The sequence below is a fragment of the Micromys minutus genome (assembly GCF_963924665.1).
Source record: "Micromys minutus genome assembly, chromosome: 18".
Classification (NCBI taxonomy): Eukaryota; Metazoa; Chordata; class Mammalia; order Rodentia; family Muridae; genus Micromys; species Micromys minutus.
The window spans coordinates 45,256,246-45,276,953 of NC_137953.1; the positions used below are offsets into that span (position 1 = coordinate 45,256,246).

At 46.2% G+C, this 20,708-nt stretch overlaps 1 protein-coding gene across 1 annotated transcript; it reads left to right on the forward strand.

Moving 5' to 3' along the window:
* Window positions 1–5,782: 5,782 nt before the first annotated feature.
* On the forward strand, window positions 5,783–7,258 carry LOC308432656 (sperm motility kinase Z-like; the record flags this gene model as incomplete). Its single annotated transcript, XM_080932428.1, has 1 exon — window positions 5,783–7,258. The coding sequence occupies one exon, from the start codon at window positions 5,783–5,785 to the stop codon at window positions 7,256–7,258; it is 1,476 nt and encodes a 491-aa protein (XP_080788554.1).
* Between the last annotated feature and the right edge of the window lie 13,450 nt (window positions 7,259–20,708).

Below are 20,708 nucleotides of genomic sequence, written 5' to 3' on the forward strand. Positions count from 1 at the left end.
TTTAGAAGTCATTCTGTAATATGGAAGAAGTGCTGCATTCTCTGATCAACAGACTTGTCCAAGAGGCAAACAGACCAACAGCAGTTGTCCAGATCTATGTCTGGCTGTGAGATTCTTTCCCTAGGGAGTCACAATCAGCAGCTGTCTCTTATAAGACCCCATGACAACCAAAGAAGATTCCAGTGGAGCTCACACTGAGGGATTTATTGGGCTTTACTTCTGGAGGACAGGATGGGTAAGGGGGTGCTGGCAGGATCCTGGGTGACCCTAAAGCAGCCTTAGTGAGGGTTTCCCTATACTACATGGATGGGGCCCCTTTCTGATAGACCTTGCCCAGCCTATACATTCTAGCACATTCTGACAGCCTAGACCAACAAGGGCAAACATGCACACAAATGTCTGGGGAATGACTGCCAAGTCAGGTGAGGGTCTGATGACTTGCCACTTCATCCTTGCATGAGGGGGCATCGAGTCTCAAGTCCAATTCTGACAGACCACTGATAGTAACTGCAGCTTGTGTGATGAAGATAGTGGCTGTTTTGTTTGAATGCATGTGTTCTACAATGGCCCGAATGTCGTACTGTAGAAATTCAGTACAGTGGAGGCAGATGATGGGAGTCCATCTTCCCACTGATGAAGCCTAAGGCAAAGATTCTAAGGACTAAATCCTGAGTGTCTCTCACTTGGAGAGGAAGGTACAGATTAAGGGGAATAGGTTTAGATGATCTGTGTAGTGATGTATATGAACTAAGGACAACATGAATTCATTGGTAGACTGATATAAATGGTCATCACAAAGATAACATTTATTAATAGGTATACTGTACACACATGCATTTTGTTGCTTAGTCAGCTGCCAGGGCCTAATCAAATTGGCATGAATTCTTGGTTTCAAATATTTTCTCAAAAAAGGGACCAGGAACATAGAGAATATACAGGATATACAGAATGATCCTCGAGTACCTCGTACCTCAGTGGCATAGTGTGTTGAGAAGGAAATATCGGGTTGGGGTGGAGGTGGGATAAGACATCAGTCTATGTCAGATCCTCTACTGATCCTCTGAATAGACAAAGCTTGAACTATGAGGAAGGTAATAAACCAGGATTGAATAATAACCCATCCTATAAAATTCTACGGGATAGTTTGTCTGAGCTCATATTGATATGATTAAATAGGTGAAAAGATTTATAATAGAATAATTAAAACATAATTCATAGGACCTTTGGTCCCAAGGACAAGGGGATATACCTTGTTTGAAACATCTGCTGAGAGCTCCTTTCAGTACACTAGAGTAAAGGGAGGAAGACAAGGAACTGAGGAACTTCACCTCAGCCAGGTGACTACAATGCACCACCATCTGCAATGAAAACGAACATTCACTTCTGCAGACTCTTCCTCAGTTCTGCTGGGCTCAAGCTCAGCCAGAGAAAACATAGATGAACCTAAATGAAACACTGTGCAAAATGTCTGACCAGTACTTGCCAAAGCTGTCAGTGTCATCAAAAAAAAAGACAATCTGGGAGACAGCCACCATACAGAGGAGAAAGTCTATGGGACCTGAAAGTGAGGTGCAGGGCCCAGGCAGGATGAGGCACGAAAAGGCATATGGGAAAGTCAAGATCAGAACAAAGCAGGGTGGATAATAAGGGGTCGGCGTGGCTTCATGGATCTGGGTAAACATGGCACTTTAAGAAGCTCAAAATAGGAACATAGGTAAGAGACTCGAAATTCTCTGTTGTCTCAATTTTCGATAGGCCAGAGCTAATTCTAAAATAAAATTTTTAGCAAAAGTGGGAGTGGGAGCAAGGGGTAGTATAGCAAGCATTAGCTACAGCTAATATCACAGTGAATACACCGCCCATGTGGGGCTTTAGAACAGGTTGAAGACATAACACGGGCCCTGGGCTGTTCGTAGGGATTGGGATTTGCTGCTCTAAGCAATGCCCTTTCTTTAAACTGTCTGTGGATGCACATTGAGTCTGTCTTAAAAAAACTCTCTGTGGTCTATCAGCTGACATCGCTCTGCCAATCGGCCCAAGTCTGAAGAAGTGTTAAGAAGCCACCAGAACACCACCAGAAGTTTTTTGGTGCATTCCCGTTATGGAATTCTGACAAATGAACTAAGCTATACAGTGTAAGAAAAACCAATACATGCATGTATTTTTTTTCTTTATCATGTATCCTCTCAAGTGCTTGCTTTAGCAAAACATCCCTTCACCTGTGTCTGCTTCAGCAAAACACTCCTTAACGTGTCTGCCCCAGCAAAGCACCATTCAACACAACTTGACTTTCCAAGGAAACCATTGTTTCCACTTCATTTATAGCTATCAGTATCCATGTGGGCTCTCTAGGTGCAGTTCATCTGACTTGGTCTGCTAAATACTGTATGTGGTCAGCTGCAGAGGAGGATGTTGGGTGGGGTCTGCTTCCAAGGAGTTTACCTGTGCAAGACATGGCTTTGCCCATTGTCACCTTACATAACCCGGTATCAACTCCTATACACAAGGCCCCTCTAGACACCACTCCACTCCCCACCATATCACAGACACTGCCAGGAAGTGTCAGGCTGTACTGGACCACCTGACCCCCCACAATTCCAAATACACTTTTCATTCACAACATGCCCTGCTAGCACAGCCCTGACACTTGGACAAAACATCACTAACATTTTGTTCCTATGGTTCCTGTCCTAACCTCACATGCACAGCTAAATCTCAGGTCTTGCTAGAGTCACCCCTGCCACACCATCCAAGTCCCTCATACAGTGCTCTAACATTAGTGACTGGTCACCAGTCACACACATTACCTTAGACTTGAGTTGGTATGAGGCCTTTTAGGATGGCATCCAAAACACACCCCATATAAACTTCTAGGAGCCAGCCTGTTTGGGAATCCCCTTCTTTCCTGCATACAGTGCTCCACAGTGCAACAGGTTCTGTTAGACTCACCACCCCCGCCCCTCCCCCGCACTGCTCTTATGGCTTCCCAGCCTACAGTACAGTTTTACAGGGCCATAACGATCAACCCTATCTGCACAGAAAAACTTCAGACAAAAATGCATCACATACGTGGCAAAGCATGAGCCTGAGACGTGCACTCCTTTTCCAACTACTATGAGACAAGTCTTGCTGCTCACCCCAGGCTGACTGCTACATATCAGACTTGATGGACACCCCTACACTTGCCACTAAATACAAGTGCATGAGCACATGCACACACACACACACACACACACACACACACACACACACACACACACACACACGTTGTGGAGAGTGAGGGAGCAAGCTGTGAGTACTATGGGAGTGTGGACAAATGGAGCATAACAGAAGCAGTCAGACCATGGTGCACCCACTTACTTTGCTCTTCTCTAGTGTGTGTGCACTGATGCTGAGTGTCCCAATCTGACTTTCCCACAGTGGCAGACTGACCTAGAACTGTAGGCTCAAAGAAGACATGACTTATCCCCCACATTGCGTTTTAGTCAGGGTATTGGGTGGGCTATTTATTTAGCTTAAATATCCCCATAACAGTCTGCCATTGAAGAAAGTCAGAGCAGGAATTCAGAAAGGGACAGGAGCCATGAAGGAACAGTCCTCGATGGTTTGGGTCCATCTTCCTCCTTCCTTCCTTCCTTTTCTCTTTTTCCTTTCTCTCTCTCTCTCTTTCTCTCTCTCTCTCTCTCATTCTTTTTTCACTTTACACTCTCCTCACTGCCCTCATTCCCAGTCACCCTCTCCCACAATCATTCCCCATCCCCCATCCCCAACTCTTCTGAGAGGGTGGGAACCCCTGGGTCTTTTATAATCTTTTAATAACCTTGTGTATTTATTCAGCAAATGGATGACACAAGGACACTGATCACTGCCTGGTTCCTCTAACTGCTAGGAATCAGCTTGTGCCCTTTAATAGTAGGGGTGGTGAGTGTTTAGTAGTAGGGGTGGTGGGTGTTTAGTAGTAGGGGTGGTGGGTGTTTAGTAGTAGGGGTGGTGGGTGTTTAGTAGTAGGGTTGGTGGGGTGTTTAGTAGTAGGGGTGGTGGGGTGTTATTAGTAAGGACGGTGGGTTGTTTAGTATTAGGGGTGGCGGGGTGTTTAGTAGTAAGGATGATAGGGTATCTAGTAGTAGGAACAGTGGGGTATTCATCAGTTCTGCGGTATATGTGGATGGTACTCTGGGCACACTGTGTGCAACTTTAATTTCTAAAAACCTAAATGTGGCTCTGCAGAGCCCACCTGTATCAGAAGCTTTGAAAGCCGTTCAGTTCCTGGGAATTGGCACAACTCTGGTCTGCACATGTCCTACTGTGACCTCATGAGGGTCCATTGTGACAGTTTCCCCCAGCAGATATAAGGGTGAGGCCTGCCCTGGCTCTCTGTGGGTATAGAGAGGAGGAGTAGTTTTACCAGTGCGGTCCATTTGTGGCTAGTGAGATTGTGTGAGCTTTCTGTTTCTGATAGATTTGTGTGTAGGGTGTCTGTTTGTGTGTGTGTCAGAGAGAAAGAGAGAGAGAGAGAGAGAGGGAGGGAGAGAGTAAGAGAGAGAGAGGAAGAGATTGAGAAAGAGTGAGTGAGAGACAGAAAGAGAGAGAGATAGTAAGTGTAGTTGTGTAATTGTGTGTATTGTATGTGTGTACACCTGCTTGTGTAATTCTGCATCTGTGTGAAATCATCTACAAACTTAGAGAAAGCTACTGGTAAAGTCCAGAGCTAAGCCTTCAGTGCTGTACAAAAGGTATGTTGGTAACCTTAATCTCTGAGGCAGAGCTATTTACTGGCCTGTTTTTGGCACATAGGCTAGGCTTTTGGCCAGGGAGCCCCTAGGATCTGCCTTGGGCTGATATTAAAACTAATGACATTAGGCCGGTTTTTATTTTGGGTGGGTCTTTGGATTTATTTTTGTGATGGGTAGTGGTACTTTGAGTTTAATTCAGAACCCCGGGCTTCAAAGCAGGTTCTATACTGAGACATCTTTCTAACTCATGGACACTTGGTTTGCTATATTTAAATTTATTTAAATTTACCTCTTTGTTTTTCTGTTTCTATTCTTATTTTCATTCTGCTTTTATTTTTCTTGGGTGTTTAGTGTGTTTTATCTGACTTGGATTCTTGTCATAAATTTTAAATTTTTTAAATATTTTTTGATTTTAGGTTTATTAGTTTTGTCCTTTACAAAATAATTATTGAGTCCTGGTAATGTTATTGCCCTCTGGAGTTTATGCCTAATTGGATGTGACCAGTTCTGGTTCCACATTCTTTTTATTTCTCTGGTTTGCTTTTATATTTGCTTCTCTGTTTCAATTTAATTAATGAGTTTTCTTTGCTTCTGCTTTTGTTTTGATTTCTTGAAGGGTCCTGGCTTTGCTTTGATTTCTTTGTTGTTCTAATTAGTTGGTCTAGTTTGGGCTATTGGTTTTAATTTTTTTGTGTTATTTTGAGATGTTTTTTCTCAATCATCTCTTTTTCCATTCATTTCCCTCCTTATTCCTCACTTCTCGGCTTTATCAAATAGCATCCGCAACACTGCTGTGCTGTGGTCTTTCTATTTTACTAAATTGTGAGCTAGGCATTGGTTTGGGGATCAAGGTTGGGTTTCTCTGCATGTACCATCGCGGTCTGGATTAAAGCTGCTTGTCTGTGTGGTTTTCATCTTGTCCTTTGTTCTTCCTCTCCATCCCCCTGATTCTGGTACTTTCCTCCCTCTCGTCTCTGTAAGTTTCTTTATCTCCTGTTTCCTTTCTCCCCAGAGCCTCGCTTCCTTTGGCAGTCTCATTGCCAGCCACCATGTACACTGAGAGTGAGGACAAGTCGTCAAAGCCCAGCGAAGAGACCTTCAGCTTGTTCGATGAAGAGGTGTTCACCAGGCAGTACACCGTCCTGAAGAACCTGAGCGAGGGTGGCAATAAGGAACTGAGGCTCTCCTTGCACCGCCTCACGGGCACACAGGTTGTGGTGAAGGCGCTGATGAAGTCTGAGAGGGGGGCAGCACGGGCGCTAAGACTGTCGGAAGTCGAAATCATGAAGGTGCTAAACCACCCAAATATTGTTTCCCTTGTACAAGTGATGGAAACAAAACAGAACATTTACCTAATTATGGAAGAGGCCCAGGGAAAGTTGCTATTTCATCGAGTGCAGGGGGCCGGATACCTGAAGGAAGATGAAGCTAGGAGCATATTTATCCAGTTGCTCAGTGCCATATGCTACTGTCATGACAATGGAATCATTCACCGAGATCTGAAGCCTGACAAAATAATTGTGGATGAGCGGGGCCAGGTTAAGATAATTGACTTCGGGTTAGGTGCTAGATTCTTGCCTGGTCAAAAACTGAAAAGGCTCTGTGGAGGGTTGCATTTCATTCCTCCGGAAATATTCCTCGGCCGCCCATATGATGGGCCCAAAGTAGACATGTGGGCCTTGGGAGTACTTCTGTATTTTATGGTGACTGGGCTTGCTCCTTTTAAAGCGACCACCTTTTCGGAACTGAGTAAAAAAGTCTTGCAGGGAAGGTACTACATTCCATACTATCTCTCTAAAGACGTACGAAGTATCATCGGCATGCTGTTGACAGTAAACGCAAGGCAGAGACCAAGTGCTCAAGACCTCTTAAGTCACCCATGGCTTCAAGGAGAAAAGACTTTAACATTTCCTTCCAATGGTGATACCAGCTCCCCAGACCGTGACATAATGGTAGCCATGGAAAAGATTGGGTTTTGCTTGAAGGACACCATAGAATCATTAAAATGCAAAAAGTTTGATGAAACTATGGCTACATACCTCCTGCTGAGAGGTCAGGCATCTCAAAATGATGCTAGTGGTGTCCAAAGAAAGATAATGAAGCCAGGGGCGGCACCTATCCCTTCGAGAGCAGACCCTGACATTTTCCCTCTGCCTCTCAAGAGAAGGGCTAGCGAACCTTCCCTTCATTCAGTCAGATCCCCTGAACAACATTATCTAAGACAAAGGGGTGAGTCAGATGCTCCTGCCCTACCCAAGAAGTCAGCCCTTAAGGGAAGTGGTTACAAACGGTCCATGACCGCCCCTTGTCTGTCCTTTCAAAGAGACACTACAGTGAATGTAGCGACCACCAGCTGTTCCACTGGCTCCCCAGCAGAAAAGATTTTACATGACCCAGAAAGGGGTGGGACTTCAAGCTCCCCGCAGCCCAGGGGCTGGGCAAAATGGAAGAAAAGAATTGGAGCTTGTTTCCGGTCCCTTTGCTGCTGCTGCGTATCACCTCACAGAAAGGTGCGCCCACAGTAGTGAGAGGGCACCATCGGATGACAGGAGGCACAGGCATGGCTCAGGTACGTAGGTAGTTTTGCTTATTTTTTACTAATGTCTTACATATAGACAGTTCCTGATGAAGTTCTCCAGGTACAGTGAGTTACATCCAGTTGTATCTAGATCGTGTGGGATGTGGGTGCCAGTACAATTAAACACATGTACCATACTTTCTTACTCCAAGAGCATTGAACCAGGACACAAGCCCAATCAAATCAAACCAAACCAAATCAAACCAAGTTATTTACATGGCTCAGTTCACTGTCCCAGGCACAGGACTTGGGATAATCCAGGCTGCAGAGGGTCTTGGGCCACTCCTCTTCTGGGTTTCCTTTGTCTGCAGCCCACATGTCTTACTTGTCATGCCAGGTGGAGTCTTACCACACCTAGCATTGATATGGGTTGTCATCACACAGTCTCAACATCTCCAGTGTGCTGAGGTCTGCCCTGAGGGAAGGCTAAACCTTCAATGACAGAATCCCCTGGCCTCCCACTGCCCCAAGCTATGGCTGTTCTCTACACACTCTTTGACCCTTCAGCTCCCAGGCAGCCAGAACCACCTGGGAAATCCTCACACATGGTCAAGTGTGTCTTCCAGCACAAGAAGCAACCTTTGCCACCATTGTATCCAAGCTTCTCTGAGATCCACCAAGGAAATGCTCTTGAGAAGAGTTTAGCTCCGTGGTGCCTCTCTCTTCCCTCATGGCCAATAACTAAGCCAAAGCCGCATTGCACCGCTGTCCTTTCCATCCAGGTTTCCCTTTAACGTTCTACTCTCTCATTCATCAAAGCCGATTATGATTCTTTGCCTCCCCCTATCCCCACTGATCAGTACTCAGCTTACCAAATCGAATACGGTGCAAAATATGGTGGTGATACTATGTAAAATGCCTGGGCAGTCCAATTATTAATCAATAAAATGTCCCACAAACATGCCCACAGGCAATCTGATGAAGGAATTTTTCTCAGCAGTTTCCCTGTCTCAGACGATCCTGGATCACGTCATTCCAACAGACATTTAAGGAGTCATCCCCCTAAACTTCAGAATCAAGCATATGTGTTTCACACGGTTTTACAAGACTGTATTTGAGGATGGGCTGTTCCTCTAACTGCTAGAATAGGGAGGAAATCAGAGCAAAGCAACCCAAGAGTGAAATCGTTGTCTCTGGATACAGCCAGAAGGTCCATTTCCTGCAGATTCGACTCTTGTCTTTCCCATGATATAAAAACGTGACAAGGGGAAGCCAGAATCTCTACTAGTTCAGCACATTCAAGTGGAAAGTGAATTGGATCCCAGTGTGGCTGCCCCGAGAGGCTGTTCCCATGGGTCTTTAGTGTCATGTTCGTATGCCTCCCAATGTGACACCCTTACATTCGATTATTCTCTTAATCTACCCCAGTCTTCCGAGGTAGGCATTTGTATACCATAGATTTAGGATATTTTTCCTTATATCTGTTCCTTCTGCCCATCTTTCCTAGTAGATCCAAACTCTTATTCACAACTGAAATCACAATGATTGTGGGTCAGTATCCAGGCTGTTACAAAGCCTTCTTGCTTGTGGTTGAACTCCAATTAGAAAGTATAACAATGCTCACCACAGAGTGACAAGGGAGGAGGATAAGGATTAGGGAAATGAGGTCCTGGGTCTGATGAAGATGAGTTACATGGTGGGAACAAGGACAGACCTGGGAGGGGGTGACAAAGATCCAAGTTCCCGAGGAACCAGCCTAGAGAGCAGCCAGTAAGATCACAGTCACTAAGTGTCCCAGTCTTCTGCCTCCTTGCATTCAGAGCAGCAGCCACAAGACACTGAGCTTCATGATCCCATGGGCATTGGGTTCCACTCCTTAGTGGGACAGAGTTGCAGAAAGAAATGCAGTGTCACAGGCTTTTCTCTCCTCACCTAGAATGCTCCTTTGGCTAGGAAGGAGGTAAAAAAATAATAATGTTGAAGGGTTCCCCATGGGAGTATTCCTATCATCTGAAAGTCTCTCAGGGAATTCTAGTTGATGAGGACCAGGAAGCTAACAGCAGGTGAGATCAGCAACAACCCCCTGGCTGCCAGACCAGGATGCAGGCAAATCCTCAGCTGCAATCTCTGCACAGTCCCTAGCCCTCCCTCCCAGCTACCTCTTCCTCACAGAAGAAAGGCACAGAGGCAGCACTGAAACCACCCCACATGCTCTTGCCATGCCTTTGACCTTCTCCTCTTTGAGTTTTACAGCTCTTAACTGATTGGCCTTTCCTCCCCCCAGGGCAAGCAGAAGCCCCACCAGTCAGCAGATATGCCTGTCTCCCAAACTACCTCACCATGGCTCTTGCTTCTGGCTCATGACCTCTGAGTGTCTTCCTTTCTTTGTCTATTGTAAGCTGGCCCAAGTTAAGCAAGTATTACAGGGACCAGATGAGCCACCGTCAGTGTTTCTAGAAAGGCTTAAGGAGCTCTACAGGAGACATACTCCCTATGACCCGGAGGATCCCGGGCAGCAGACTGGCATGTCAATGTCATTCATTTGGCAATCGGCCCCGGACACTAGAGTAAAGTTACAGAGACTGGACAATCTGCAGGGATTCTCAGTGAAGGATTTGCTTAAAGAGGCAGAGAGAATCTTTAACAAGGGAGAGACACCAGAAGAAAGAGAAGATAAAGTATGTAGAAAAAGGGATGAGAGAGACAAGAAGAGAACTAGGGGCCTGAGAAAGTTGCTAGTCACTGCCATGCAGAAGAATGAGAGAACGGGAGATAGGGGAGATGAGAAGAGCCGACCCAAACTAGATAAAGACCAATGCACTTACTGCAAGGAGAAGGGACATTGGGCCAGAGAATGCCCTAACAAGAAGCCTCGGGAACCCCGGAAGCAGCGACCCCAGACTTCCCTCCTGGCGTTAGATGAAGACTAGGAAGGTCAGGGTCAGGAGACCCCCCACCTCCAAGCCCAGGATAATTCTTTGAGTCGGCAGGAAACCTGTCAACTTTCTGGTAGACACCGGAGCCCAGCATTCAGCTCTTACCAAGACCCCAGGCCCATTAATCCCCGAACAGCCTGGGTCCAGGGGGCTACCGGCAGTAAGACCTACTGATGGACTCCTGATAGCTGAGTGGAGCTGGCCACTGGGCAGGTAACACATTCCTTCTTACATGTTCCTGACTGCCCATATCCCCTGCTGGGGAGAGACCTCCTCACCAAATTACAGGCCCAGATTCACTTTAAAGGGGGAGGGGCGACAATCACTGTCCCAAGGGAAGACCTCTTCATGTCCTCAACTTAAATCTCGAGGACAAATATCGCCTCCATGAACCTGAAGCCACAAAGGAGAACTCAAATCCTGATCTTCAGGACTGGATAAGCAAGTACCCCCATGCTTGGGCCGAGACAGGGGGAATGGGACTTGCTGTATTGCAGCCCCTGTTAGTAATTGGTCTTAAGACGTCAGCCACTTCTGTCTCAATCAAACAGTACCCCATGTCTCATGAGGCTCGCTTGGGAATTAGCCCTCACATAAAGAGACTGTTAGATCAGGGTATCCTAGTGCCCTGCCGGTCTCCCTGGAATACACCCCTTCTACCAGTAAAGAAGCCCGGGACTAGGGATTACCGAACAGTACAAGACTTGAGGGAGGTCAACAAGAGGGTCGAAGATATCCACCCGACGGTCCCCAAACCCCTACAATTTGCTTAGCACACTGCCACCCTCACATTGATGGTACACAGTGTTAGACCTGAAAGATGCCTTTTTCTGCCTCCGATTGAGCCCCCAAAGTCAGCCAATATTTGCCTTTGAGTGGAAAGATCCCGAGCTGGGGATCTCAGGACAGCTAACTTGGACTAGACTTCCCCAAGGGTTCAAAAACAGTCTCATTCTTTCGATGAGGCCCTACATTGGGACTTGGCTGACTTCCGGGTACAGCACCCATCCCTCATTCTTCTTCAGTATGTCCATGATCTTTTGTTAGTTGTGCCCTCCCAGGAAGAGTGTACTGAGGGAACTGAGTCTCTACTGCAATCTTTAGGACGATTAGCTTATTGGGCCTCAGCCAAAAAGGCCCAGATCTGTCGAACCCAATCACCTACCATGGGTACCTATTAAAAAATGGACAGAGATGGCTAACACAGGCTCATAAGCAGACTGTGGCCAGCATCCCTGCCCCCAAGAGCCCTCGACCATTAAGAGAGTTTCTGGGGACAGTGGGGTTCTGTCGCCTCTGGATCCCCTGGTTTCCTGAAGTGGCAGCCCCTTTGTATCCACTGACCAAACAAGGAGTGCTCTTCCAGTGGAAAGTTGAACATCAAGTGGCCTTCAATAATATCAAAAAGGCTGGTTACTCCCCAGCGTTAGGGCTCCCATACCTGACCAAGCCTTTTGAACTATTCATGGATACTACCCAGGGCTTTGCAAAAGGAGTCCTTACTCAAAAATTGGGACTCTGGGGACGCCCAGTTGCCTACTGGTCCAAGAAATTAGACCCTGTAGCTTCTGAGTGGCCTCCTTGCCACAGGATGGTTGCTGCCATAGCAGTGCTCATCAAAGACGCCAGCAAACTAACTTTGGGACAGCCTCTGACAATCTTGGCCCCACACTCGGTGGAGTCTCTGATCAAACAGCCGCCCGACCGGTGGCTATCTAACACTAGGATGACTCATTATCAGGTCCTCCTGCTTAATGCAGACAGGGTGCAGTTCGGGCCCGTTGTCGCCCAGAACTCCGCAACTCTACTCTCTCTCCCTGGAGGAGCAGAGCCCCACGACTGGCAACAGATCCTGGCAGAAGTGCATGGGACCAGACCAGACCTCATGGACCAACCAATGATGAGTGCCAACTTCACCTGGTACACTGATGGCAGCAGTTACCTTGTCAATGGAGAACAGAAGGCTGGAGCCACCATCACCACCTCAGACCAGGTAGTATGGTCAAGCACCTCCTGGCAGGGACTTACACACAAGGCACCGAACTAATAGCCCTGACCCAAGTACTCTGGATGGCAAAAGGTAAGAGACTCAATGTCTACACTGACAGCCGCTATGCCTTTGCTATGGCCCACATACAAGGAGAAATATACTGGAGGAGGTGGCTACTCATGTCAGAAGGCAGAGAGATTAAAAATAAGACTGAGATCTTAGACCTCCTAGAGGCCCTCTTTCTGCCAAAAAAACTGAGTATTATGCACTGCCCCAGCCATCAAAAAGGCAATGATCCAATAGCAAAGGGAAATCGCCTGGCAGATTCCGCAGCTTGGGAGGCAGCCATGGAAACATTCGTCCTGGCCATCCAAGGAAGAGCGGGCCCTGACGATCCCAGACCTATCCCATTGAAATATTGCCAAGAAGATGTCCACTTGCTAGAGAAAATGGGGGCCTCCTATGACCCGTCACTACAACTTCATTGTGCTTATAGACCCCAGACTTCAGGACAGGTAGAATGGATGGATAGAACTATCAAGGAGACCATAACCAAATTATCGCTTGCAACTGGCTCTAAAGAGTGGGTTCTCCTCCTACCCTTAGCCCTATACAGAGCCCGCAACACCTCAGGGCCCAATGGGCTGACCCCTTTTGAGATTGTCTTTGAGGCATCTACGCCCTTGACCGACATGCTGGGGTGTAAACTGCCCTCGGGTGCTAACCCCCCTTCTCTGGAAGCTCACTTACAGGCCCTCCAGATGGTGCAGAAAGAAATCTGGAATCCCCTGGCTGCTGCCTACCAAACCCAGCATGAAGGAGCTCCACACCTTTTCGAGACTGGAGACTCCTTGTGGGTACGATGGCATCAGACCAAAAATCTCGAACCCCGCTGGAAGGGACCCTACTGCATACTGCTCACCAAGCCCACTGCCCTCAAGGTCGATGGAATCCATGCTTGGATCCATGCTTCCCATGTAAAAAAGGCGACTTCTGGTGAAAAAGACACTCCTTCTAATCGGCCACGGCGAGTACACCAGACTTCCAATCCCCTGAAACTCAAACTCTCCTGGGACTGATACTTGGCCTGTGCTTAAGTCAGACAATTGCTATGGACCCAAAAGATAGCCCCCACCGAGCCTTTGATGTCACTTGGACAGTCTCCAACCTAATGACCGGCCGAGTAGCTAACTCCACCACTGTCCGGGGGGCCCTGGGAGAAGCTTTTCCCACCCTGCATATAGACCTTTGTGATTTGGTAGGCACAGACTGGGACCCCTCACCTCAGGAACCCTTTCTGCGCTATGGGTGTAAACACCATGGAGAGACAGTAAAAACCCACGGGCTGGGGATTTATGTATGCCCTGGTCACAAAGTAAAGCCTGAATGCAGGGGTCCAGGGGACAGATACCGTGCTAGTTGGGGGTGTGAAACCATGGGAGATGCCTATTGGAAACCTTCCTCCTCCTGGGACTATATCACACTAAAGAGGGGGAACATTGCATGGTTTCTCAGGCACTGGCCATTGGGCATGCAAAGATCCAAATGTCAAGGGAAAACAGAACCCCAAGGATTATGACCCTTGTTTTGATACTTTAAGCACTATGGGGGTTCAAGGTGCCACCACCAGAGGAAAGTGTACCCCAATAATTATAGAGTTTACTGATGTGGGTCGAAAGTCTACCTGGAACAGACCAAGGTCATGGGGACTCATGGTTAACCATCAGGGAAAAGATCTTGTAACTTTATTTTCCCTCACCAGAGAAGTTAACAACCCAGAAACCCGGGCCATAGGCCCAAATCCCGAGTTGCCAGAACAAAAAATGCCATCCCCCAGGGTCCCTCCCCTAGTGACAGCCCCACGGGAGCAGACCACCAGACTCCCTTATACCCTCCCAGTCAGTGGGCCCACTTCACCCCCAATCACCCTCACCCCTACCAACAACTCTCCTCCACAACCACTTCCCAGCACAGGAGACAGACTCATCAATCTAGTACAGGGGTGTACTTCACCCTCAACTTTTCAGACCCTGAGAAGACACAAGAATGTTGGCTATGCCTGGTATCCAGCCCCCCTTATTATGAAGGAGTAGCAGTCTCAGGAAACTATAGTAACTCCACCACTACCCCTAAAAGCTGCCCTTCTATTCCTAGTCATAAGTTGACTTTGAAGTATTCAGACATGGGCTTTGTATAGGGATGGTACCCTCTACCCACAAAGCTAAGAGTATCCAAGATGTCTTAGCTGGAAAGTATTTCCTAGCCACCCCCCAGGGCACCTACTGGGCATGTAACACAGGACTAACCCCCTGTGTATCTGCTGCGATATTTAACCAAATATCAGAGTTTTGTGTTCAGGTAGAGTTATGGCCCAAGGTAACTTATCACAACCCAGACTATGTCTACACCCTTTTTGAAGAACGGACCCGGTTCAAAAGAGAGCCTATTGCTCTAACCTTAGCTCTCCTACTCAGAGGTATTACTGTTGGGGGAATGGCAGCGGGTATTGGAACTGGCACTGCTGCAATATTAGAAAACAATCACATGGGGCAATTACAGGCGGCCATGCATAATGATAGCAAAGCTCTAGAAGAGTCAGTGACAGCTCTAGAGCAGAGTCTTACTTCCTTGTCAGAAGTAGTCTTGCAGAACAGAAGAGGACTAGATATTTTCTTCCTCAAAGAGGGAGGTTTGTGTGCCGCTCTAAAAAAAGGATGTTGTTTCTATGCAGACAAGACAGGATTGGTCCGAGATAGTATGACCAAACTCAGAGAACGACTAAACCAGAAGCAGAAACTGTTTGAAAACAATCTAGGGTGGTTCGAAAGCTGGTTTTCTAAGTCCCCTTGGTTGACCACCCTGCTCTCCTCCCTGATAGGACCCATAGTGATCCTACTCATGATTCTAACATTTGGGCCCTGTATCATCATCCGACCACTGCAATTTGTCAGGGAAAGAATTTCTGTTGTCCAGGCACTGGCCCTGACTGAACAGCACTACCAAAGATTACAACAGCAGGATACAGAGGTACCCTGATGCAAAATAAGTGAAAGATTTCCCTTAATGCAGAAGAGAAAATGGGGGAACCCCCAATTAGCAACAATAAATGCCATGTCTGTAAGGCTGTGTAAACACAGGGCAGGCTAGGTCAGGGTCCCAGGTGGCCAAGCAAGATACCAGTGGGAGGCCAGCTTACAATAGACAAAGAAAGGGAGACACTCAGATAAGCCCAAAGCAACTATGCTTGAAAGCTGCAGCCCCCTCTAGTACCAGGAGTTGTGTCCTTGGAGTCATATTTCTGCCACAGTTCCCACACTTAGATAAGCCCAAAGCAACTATTCTCTGGAGTTGCAGCCCCGGCTGGTACCAGGAACCTTGTCCTTAGAGCCATATTTTTGGGCTCACTCCCTGGCCACATTTAAACTAGCCAATTAAAACCCTGTTACTATGCTTCTGCTTCTGTACCTCACTTCTGCCTGCCAAACCCTATAAAAAAGAAACTGTCCCTTAGGCTCCATGCCAGTCTTCTAAATAGGCTGTTGCCCATGGACGACTGTGACCAATAAAACCCTCTTGCGACTTGCATCCAGTGGTCTCGGCTGATTCTTGGGTCCTGGGGTCTTCTCAGATAAAGGTCCTCAAATGAGGGTCTTTCACCTTGGTCTATGTTTCAAAAATGAGTGGGACTTTACCAGTGCCCTAGACTGAACACTACCAACAGAAAGACCCATGTCATTGTGTAAGTGAAGGTGGAAAGGAATCTGGGGTCACCCTAGAAGTAATTCCCAAAGCTCTGTCAGCCTAAGTTCTTGCTAATACAATTATATTAATACATTTCTGCTCCTTGACCAAAACATCATGCTCAACACAGTAACAATTAAAAAAGTAAACTAAATGATTGTTTCTCACTGTCCTGGCACTGACACTTTTATAATTTTTATATGGCTGCAGTCAGTACATGTTGCGTTATATTTTACTTTCTGCAAATAGCCACAACCACCCAGTGCTGTGTCTCTTCTGGAACATGTCACTCTTCGTCATAGAATGCTGTTGTTTCCCCTTCATCCTAACAACCAGACGAGGCTTGGTGACTTTCACTGGACAGAGGAGGGTAGGCCTGTATAACTGTCAAGTTTGGGTTGCATGAGCTGAATCGGTTTCTGCCTGGCTCTCCAGAGACTTCTGCCCTTGGAGCCCAGCCATGTTGTCCTCAGAGGGTCCAAGTCAACAGTTAGCCAGGGTATCATCTGAGGCCAGTACCCACCGCTGGACACATGATAGAACTGTCCTGGATGAAGCTTCCAGTGACTCCATCCCTAGCTAAGTCCAGCCTGGCAGGCCCAGACCAGCCTGTTACACTGCAGTCATGCCACCGACTTTTAAGGAAATTTCTTAAACATCCGCAATAGCTAGAGCACACAAGGGTTTGTTTTCAGAGTCTGCATTGATTAGCATAAACATTTTCTCATGTTGTTGGATACTCATCATAATTTCTCAACTGGGTAACAAAATATTTTGAGTTGATGTAGTGTGTTTACTTAAATATTATGCTATTCTTGGCTATTTAGAAAGTTTCTTGTCGTTCCCTGTTTAACTGCTGATATAAAAGACTGTGTAGAGAGATGTTCCTATTTTACTGGATTGCTTCACTGGGACAAATTCCCAGATGTAGAATTACACTTGGGTATGAGCATTTGCATGGCATCCAAAATGGAGTACCAAATTACTTCTCAAATACACGAGTAATCTGCCATAAGTTATGCTTGGCAATATTGACACACGAATCACTGGGATTTATTTGCAACATAAACACACACAAATAAAATCACATTAATGACAACACATCTTCACAATATTGTCATTGGTTTTAGATGCTCATATCGACATTGCTAATTTAATCAATAGAAATTATTATCAATGTTGATACAGATTTTTTATGTTTTAGAAATGGTTTTCAATCCTATCTGATTTCTAATAATGTATATTTCAGAGGCCCACTTTTAGACAGAGATGGTGGCACACACCTTTAATGTCAGTATTGGCAGGCAGAGGTAGGCAGATCTCTGTTTGTTCAAGAACACAGAGTATGATCTAGTCTTTAAGAAACAGAAGAGAGGAAAAAAGAGAGAGAGAGAGAGAAAGAAAATCTCTTATTTTTAAAGTTGCAAGTGACAGTCAGCTAATGACCTATGAGAATGGACTGCACTGTGCTGAATATGTGTCCCTCCAATTAGTTCACTATGCAATGAATTACCAGAATTACAAAGAAAATTCAGATAGGACTATAGGGCCTTATGCACTCAATAAATCTCCCCTCTCTCTTCCTCTGCCTCTCTTTTTCTGTTCCTGTCTCTGTCTATTTATATCTCTGTTTCTTTCTGTTTGTCTCCGCCGATCTCTGTCTCTGTCTCCCTCTCACACTCACTGTGTGTGTGTATGTGTGTGTGTGTGTGTGTGTGTGTGAGTGTGTGTAAAACTATTTCAAGGTATACATGTATTAGATCATGATATAAAATATTCTGGGCCAGGAGAGATGATTCTTCAGTTGAGAGCATTTACTGCTCTTCTGAGGACATGAGTGCAGTTCCTAGTACCTACACTGGGCAGCTCATAACTGCCTGCGACTTCAGCTCCAAGGGATAGGAAATCCCTGACCTCCATGGGCACTCTCCAGTACACAGAATCACACAGACATATGATTAAGAATAGGAAAAGTAAATCTTTTTTTAAAACAATATTCTTAGTGCAACAAAAATATCTTTAAAACACCAGCCTTGGGCTAGCAAGATGGGTCCACAACAAAGGCATTTGCGACCAAATTTGACAATCTGAGACCCTCAATTCAAGCCCTAGGACCCTCGTAGAGCAAGAAAATTGACTTTTGCAAGGTGTAAACTGACACACGTGCACGCGCGAGCACAAACACTCTCTCTCTCTCTCTCTAAAAGTTTTTAAGATTTAAAATGTCATCTTTATAACTCATATTTATTACCCTAAATATGGTCATCTGAATCGTGGTATGAATGTCCAGATCTTCCGGGTTTCATGGGAGCGACTCCTGACTTCCTTGCTACAAATGGTACAGCCCATGCAGTAATGCAGCTTGACCCAGAGTTTGGAAAGCACATAAGCACCAAAGACACTTGCTTCAGATTATGCCCCTGACTGAAGCAGCCTCTACAGTGGCCTTCCTAACAGCTTTGTCTGTGGGCACGCATCCTGCACAGTTCAGACAGCACATACCCGTGGCCCTTTTTGACACAATCCCCTTGTTATTTCATTTTGGTCACCTTAAAGGCAAGACCCACTTTTCCGTTTTAAGGTATATTTCCCAGCCTGCGACTTCCCTTTATATATAGAATTGTCTCTCTTTCATGCTGCCACAATTTTTCATGCCTTCCAAACCCAGCCATCCTTCCTAATGTTCCTGTTGAAAACAGAAATTCATCTTGTTTCCACCGAGGTGATAAATGATCGAGCTTGTGTTTTGTTTGCTCAGTTCTTACCAAGTCGTTCTCTCAATACCCCTCGAACTAAGAACTTTGCAACAGCTTTGCAAAAAGAAACCGGGGAGCTACTGCGCGAAGGCTATTATGAAGCCGTTAAGAGGAGAGTCTGTGAGGCTCAGGAGCTCATGCACCCCACTCCTCACTTCCAGCCATTGGCTTCTGCAATGTCAGCAAAATGATTTGCGGTGCAAATGCTGACTGAGCAAATAACTGGGATATTGTAATAACACTGAGTTGACTGCAGCGAGAGATGGGAGGAAGCAATGTTGAAAATTTCAGAACCTATTCAGGACCCAAAATGAGACACAAAAGGATGATGATGAGCATCAAATAATTTTCATTCTTTGAAGAAACACTCATTCCTCCCTGTCATCATCTCTGGGGTCTGCCATTATTCCCATTTCATACATGAGAAAATTGAAGGGCAAAAGGACTTGTGACTTGTTAAAGGTCAACAAGCTAATAGGTTTCTGAAATTTGAACCTGAGACTAGGCTGTTCGTTACTGCATTCGAAAGAAGCCCCTGTGCCTCTCCAGCCAGAACCAAGGGCAGATGAAGGGAGATTCCAGGAGTCAGAGTTGCTTATGTTGCAGGGATCTTAAAGGGATACTTGGATTGTTCTGTGAGAAACTACCGCGGTGCCTGTTCCACCCTGTAGAGGTTCCTTCAATGAAACAGACCTGAAATAAAAACTGTCCTCATGGATAAAGACTGGTATATTCCACCAGTGATTTCCCAGGATTCCATCGGATTATGACAAGTCCTAGGTGAGGTAGTTTTTTTCGTGGTTCGGAGATGGCCGCTCAGAGCCTGTCCAGCAGCCAGGCGCATAAATCTCAAACCAGTGTGTCCTCCCATCTCTTTATTTGTGAAGAGGGGACAACCCTACTCTTGGCAACCTTCAGGAAATGCTGCCCATAGTGGATGGTTCTTCCCACATCAATTAATAATCAACATTACCCACACACACAGGAGACACACTCAGAAACCCATCTCCCAGGTGATTCAAACTTTAGTTTACAGTTAGCTCTACCTGTAACAGAGACATGTGTGTGAGTGTGTGTGAATGTGTGTGTGAGTGTTTGAGTGTGTGTGTGTAAGCAGGACTCAAGCCCACAGGCTAAACTCTAGTCTGAACTGATTCAGTTGAGTAACCACTGAGACCAGCTGGTTGCCCTTGACATGGTCATTGAACCTCTCTCCTCTACAGAGCCTCAGAGCATTGAGAAGTTTTACAAAGACCAGCGACCCAATGCAAATCTGCTGAGCCATGCTAACTGGGGGGAGCCACCACTTTCTCTTGGATTCTCATACTCCGGCCAATAAGGCGCTGCTGCAGGCCCATGTAGACTACACAGTGAAGTGGGCTTTGTAGCCACCCTCTGCTCTACACATTTACCCCACTTCTGACATCATCCTATGCTCAGGCCTCAGGCCCCTCTGCTGTGATGAACTGTATCGGTCCCTGTGCCTCCCCCATGGCAACCAAGAACAGATGGAGGTCTCATTCTTTGATCCTGTTTGACTTGTACTCCAAACTCATCAAAACTATCTGACTCCTGGGCAGGGACCCATGGTTGGCCTTTTCTTCCCTGAGTTTCAGCTCCCTTGCAAGATTGCGGCCCTGATAGTACCAAATGTGTTGCTTCATCTCTGACCACCTCTTTCACATCCTCATACCAATGAAATGGCTTCTACCTGATGGAAAATTTTGCCTTTCACTCATGAGTCAGCAAGCCAAGAAGAACCAGAGAGAAAATCAGTTTAAGAAGATAATTACTTCCTCCCTTTTGCTTAGTCATAGGCAACTGGCCACTTAAATGTTTCTATGTCAAGAGTTAAGAAAGCAGGAATAGAGTAAGATATTCAGGGGAAAGGTCACAGAATTAGGAGGAGGCATTGCTGACTAGGTATGAGGTCTTTGGCTTCTTACAGAGTTTTCCCTGATTTCAGTTCATCTGCCAAGTGAGACTTGTGATACATAAATCCCACTAAAATGCTGTAAGTACAAAGGGAATGTA